This window comes from Scylla paramamosain, chromosome 6, assembly GCF_035594125.1.
Source record: "Scylla paramamosain isolate STU-SP2022 chromosome 6, ASM3559412v1, whole genome shotgun sequence".
NCBI lineage: Eukaryota > Metazoa > Arthropoda > Malacostraca > Decapoda > Portunidae > Scylla > Scylla paramamosain.
This window is the reverse complement of record NC_087156.1, coordinates 24,806,997-24,811,996: the sequence shown is the minus strand read 5'-3', so window position 1 is coordinate 24,811,996 and position 5,000 is coordinate 24,806,997. Positions and strand designations below refer to the sequence as shown.

At 45.8% G+C, this 5,000-nt stretch overlaps 1 protein-coding gene across 1 annotated transcript in view; it reads right to left on the bottom strand.

Annotated features, from left to right (window-relative positions):
- LOC135101469 (lachesin-like) overlaps window positions 1–5,000 on the bottom strand; it is a 149,352-nt gene that overhangs the window by 96,456 nt on the left and 47,896 nt on the right. Inside the window, exon 2 of the mRNA XM_064005454.1 lies at window positions 1,181–1,388. Within this exon, the coding sequence (XP_063861524.1) occupies window positions 1,181–1,388 (208 nt within the window). The remainder of the gene's footprint in view (window positions 1–1,180; window positions 1,389–5,000) is intronic.

Genomic DNA, 5,000 nt, shown 5'->3' with positions numbered 1-5,000 from the left:
ATGGAGGCGTAAATTTGTTCACTAAAATAACAATAAAATATAGCCTTCCTCCATGTGCTAGTTCCTCTCAGTCACTTGAGGACAAGGACGTCGCCTCTGCCTGACTTGCCGTACGAGAGGGCAAGCCGCGCGGGTCGCGGCTAACCTATGGCGGCGCCTCCCACTGCTTGCTAAACGTATGCACAAAGTTTCAGAAGCCCCCAGTCCGGGGTCACAATTGAGTGTAGCTGTGTCTGGGAGCCTCGAGCCAGAGTGTGTGGCTCAAGTTTGCCGCCAGTTATAGGTGAGCCCGCCGCTTGTGTCACTGCATGACGTGTGTAGGACTCGCGCGAGTCAAGTCGCTTTCCTCATTATCAAAGTCGAGTCCTCTTATTTCTCACACTGTTGTGATGCAAGTCGCATCCTAGAATAACGAGCTACTTAGAGAAATTAACTAAGAAGACACAAACCGCATAATGACAACTGTATCATTAACTTTCAGGTAACGGGTAACAAATTATTTTATGATCAGGCGCATAGAGCATTTAGTGTTGCTGGGTGCATACTTGGCGAGTAGGGAGGTGTGTTGTAGACAGGGAGATGTGGTGCGGGGGACGCGTCGGGTGTCTGATTGATGAACTACCCGCCGTGCTGCGGCCCGAGTGTTTCCGAGTCGTGCCTTGCTTTCTGAAAACCAATTAACACAGTAAACTACGAAACCCACTACCCTCCTTCCCTCTCACCCTCCTTCTCTCCTTACCGTCCACCGACGTACCCACCCTCCCTCCCTCCACCACCCCACCTTGTTAACTATTCGTGCCGAGGAAAACTTCACCGATAGAGAGACTGACGACGTCTTATGCATAATCCATGATCGAATGGGCTCCCTTTCCCTGCGGCTTTGGGCTTCGCTATGAAAAAAGAAATATAGTTAGTCAGTTTTCCGGCCGTAGTGGAGCACCACGTAAATGTAGGACGTGTGTGTGCTCTGCGTCCATGAGGGAGGAAAAAACATACAAGAAGACGACATGGTATACTTCAGTGTTTTTTGACATAAAAAAGTGTGTGTGTGTGTGTGTGTGTGTGTGTGTGTGTGAAAATCAGTCTTCACGAAACCTAAACTAATCCTGAACAGCAGCCCGTCACGTCGCCTGGGCGGGTCGCTCTCCTGAGCAGTCTCAGGTTAAGGTCGTGTACTCACCCACCACATTGAGGATTCCAAACTGACTCTTGGCCACGATGGTGTTGACTTGACACATGTAGGTGCCGGCGTCCGTGGCGTTGACACGGGAGAGGTGGAGCGTCCAGGTGCGGTGGCCATCATAGGTGACATTGACCCGCGGGTTACGCGTGATGACGTGCTCCTGCACAGTCAGGATGGCTGACTTGTCAAAGGCAATCCACGCAACCTGCAAGAAAGATTAGATGTATTCAATATAAACAAGCAACAAAAAGTATCCTCACCTCAGCTCCTCACCCAGCTTCCAGCCTCCATCGTCCGGCACGTGCCACTCGTGCACTGTTTCCCAGCAATACACACCATAGGAATATCAACGCATAATATAAATAATTCTTGGATCTTGTAATGAAGGATTACTGCAATGATTAGTATAAAGATGAGAAAATAATATGATTATTTCAATCTATCTTCCATTCGAGTAAACTAAAGACGTGTAACATTTCAGAAAGCAATTTCTTGCATGAACTGCCATCCATCCATCCATAGTAAGGTCCGTAGGGAGGTGATGGAAAAAGTTGTCAGTCGAATGGTTCTGCATTATTCACATTTTACAGAATTCAGACAAAAAAATATGGATTCAGTGCTTAATAAAGTTGCTAAGCAACACTCATCACAAAATTGTACAAAGTTGTTTTTTATCGAGTGAACGTAACAGGAAACACAGCAGGTCTCGCTGAGCCATTAATCCTTGGCCAGCCTGGTAACACGAACCGGCGCCGCGCCGCTGTGTTGAACTTGATCAGCAGAGGCAGCGGCCAGTGTTTGGTGAGGCCAGGATCAAAAGAAAGCTTCGTGGACTGCTGCGTCTCTTTTATTTGAAGAGTGAGTAAACCTCTGCGAGTGAGGCGGTGCAGGCGATCAAGCCGATTAGTAATTAAAAAGCAAACCACCAGGGACTGATCAGGCACTGCTACGCTCCTGTCAAGGACGATGCTCACGTGACATCCCAGTATGGCTCAATATCCCTCCTCTACATCTTCACTGATGCCTTACAACACTATAAACTGGTAATTCTTCCACATATTCCCTTCTCTAGACCGGCACAAGCGTTCACGTGTCGGCCAGCAGTACCCTCCTTTCCAGTAAGTAACAGCCTCATAAAGCAGCGGCATTGAGGGTGAATCGACCTGAAAATCTCAATATAAAAGGTGTGGCATTAGTCATCGTAGTTGTGCGGACCTCTGAACAATGGTATTGTGGCTGGCGAGGCTTTTTCACTTTCTAGTCTCCCTTAACACATCCCTTCCTCGGCCATGTCCTGCACCTTCCAATCCTCGTCACCGCTGAACAGGCAGCACCAGTGAGCCAGCCAGCCTTCCCGCACACCTCAGGGCACACCTCAACACAAACTCGTTATCAGGTGAAATTTGGAGCGAGGTCACGATGGCTGCTAGAACAACGCATTACTTATTTTCTACTTTACTCACAATTGTCTTCAGGAGGAGCTGTCTTCTGCTGCTGCACGTATTAAATAAATAATACATGTTCATTACAAATACAACATTAGCATAATATTAATTCATGACTAAATACACGCATTTTCATCACATATCCAGCTTTCATCCAACAATTTAGCTTCCTCATTCATTCACGTTATGCAATCAACGTGTCCACCATCTCTGGAAAACAACATTATCGCATCACATGACAACAACACGCACCCCGCGTCGCCTCCACGCTGCACGCTGCCAACATATGAGCAACGCAACGCAACACCAACATACTCGTATATTTTCGTGCCGGTTTTTACCCAGAATGTTGCTGCTGCAACCTAGGCAGCGAAGTGAAACCTTAACCGTGTACTTGTGTGGACCTCCAGCCTGACGCTGCTCCTGAGACTACACGCTGAACGACATAACGTGAACGACAATTAGAACTAATGACAAACATTGCTATACCAGCACATTCAGGCATCTCTGCTGCCAGAAACTACCTTGTCAAGCATGAAAGTTACCTTTTTAAGTTTGCAGCAACTGGGATAACTAAATTAATAAGCGACTCACCTAAACTGCAGCCTCCGCGTAATCGACACGCAAACTGGCGGCTCTGCTTCAAACGCACCACTAAACGGTTTAATCGCACAGCACTGTATCGTGTCTAGGGAGCAGGCAAGTGACGTCAGGAGACATGAACCTAGCGACTCTGTGCGACTCACTGCGTACCTCGCCTCACCTAGCAGCAAGGAAACTTATGGCCCGCACATCACATGGCGGCACAGAGAGCTGAGCGACAGTGCTGCTGTAAATATTTAGGTGAACCGCAACAGTGAATCGTTTGACTATGCTCTGTCTTTTTTCTTTCATTTCCAATGGTTTAGCATTGAAAAAAAAAAAAAGGAAAAACGTGCACACGAATACTGAGTAACCAACAAGAATCTTTAAGTTAAGGTTGCCTCCTGCTTACTCCCCACGCCTCCCCAAATGTTAGAGGCAGTGCTAAGTAACCTCCTCATTCCTTAGGTTCCACGGATTAATAAAATGACAAGTTTTTTGTTATATGCAGTAACGTGAACTTTTACCTTATGCCTCGTAACAATCATTATCCTCCTGTTTGTCACTTTTCTCATCCTCATCCTCATTATCGTCAGAGAAGGTGTGGTGTGTTACTGCGTCCATCCTTTCGTGTTTACAAATAATTCAGTTTACAAATAATTCAGTAGAACTCAACTCTTTGATAGCAGAGAATTTAACCATTTCGTGTGTGTGTGTGTGTGTGTGTGTGTGTGTGTGTGTGTGTGTGTTGATATAAGGAAACGAAAGGCAAATAGGAGGGGAGCACTGTGTGGAAGGAGTAAGGTGAAAAATTGTGGGAAGTAAGGGAGCTTGATAATGGAGTGGATGGAGAGGAGAGTCTGTGGGGGTTGAGGGGGGGGGGGGGTGAGAAGGAGGCGAGGTTGTTTGCCGCACCCTGAGACATTGCCACCTACATCCCTCCCCCTCCCCCAACATGGCCCTCAGAGGAGCGCGGTCACTACCTCTTAATCAGCGTTGCCATGACGACCAAACAAGAGCTTCTACTTGCTCTACTAATCACCTTGTTTTCCGTCTTTCTTCTTCACGAAAGTTCTCTCGTTCGTTTAAAGTTGGTGTCACTTGCTGATCAGGAGCCTCCCGCCGCCCACTCCCCGCGATGTGAACTGCCAAGGAGGACCGCCGCAAACTTGTGATACACATTTAAAACTTTTTTTTTTTCTGTTTTGGTGGGTTTCGTCCTTTATAATTCGAGAATACGTGTTTATCACAATCGATTCTCAGTAAGCCAGTGAGCAATACGTGGGAATTATAAATGGAAGTGATACTTTATTTTTATCGTGTTTGATTAATAATAAAGTTCACTTAGCAAAACACTTAGAGAAACTTATCCTCCAGCATGAAAGAAATTGATGTCACTGAAGTTAAAAATAAAATAAAAGTAAATAAATAAGTAATGAATAATAATTGAAAAAAAAAAAAAATTGAAAATCCACCAACATCCACCCGCCAACATGCATGACGCTAAATAATAAATAGTAAAGACACTTTTTTGCGTTTCTATCATTCCGTAGAGAAGTTCATGAGAGCAGAGAACCTCGTTATAAGACGACAGGCTTCGTGTTCCTTGCTCTTGTTATGTTCCCTTGTGGTCTACACGAGGAATTGCTGCTGTCGGTGAGGGTACAGAACCAGAGAGAAATTATTATATATTTCACATATCCTTGCAATAATTTCACATGAGGTGCAACGACAGCATATGGAAATATCACAAGTTTCCCTCGGCACGTCTGGCTACCTAAAGAGTAGGT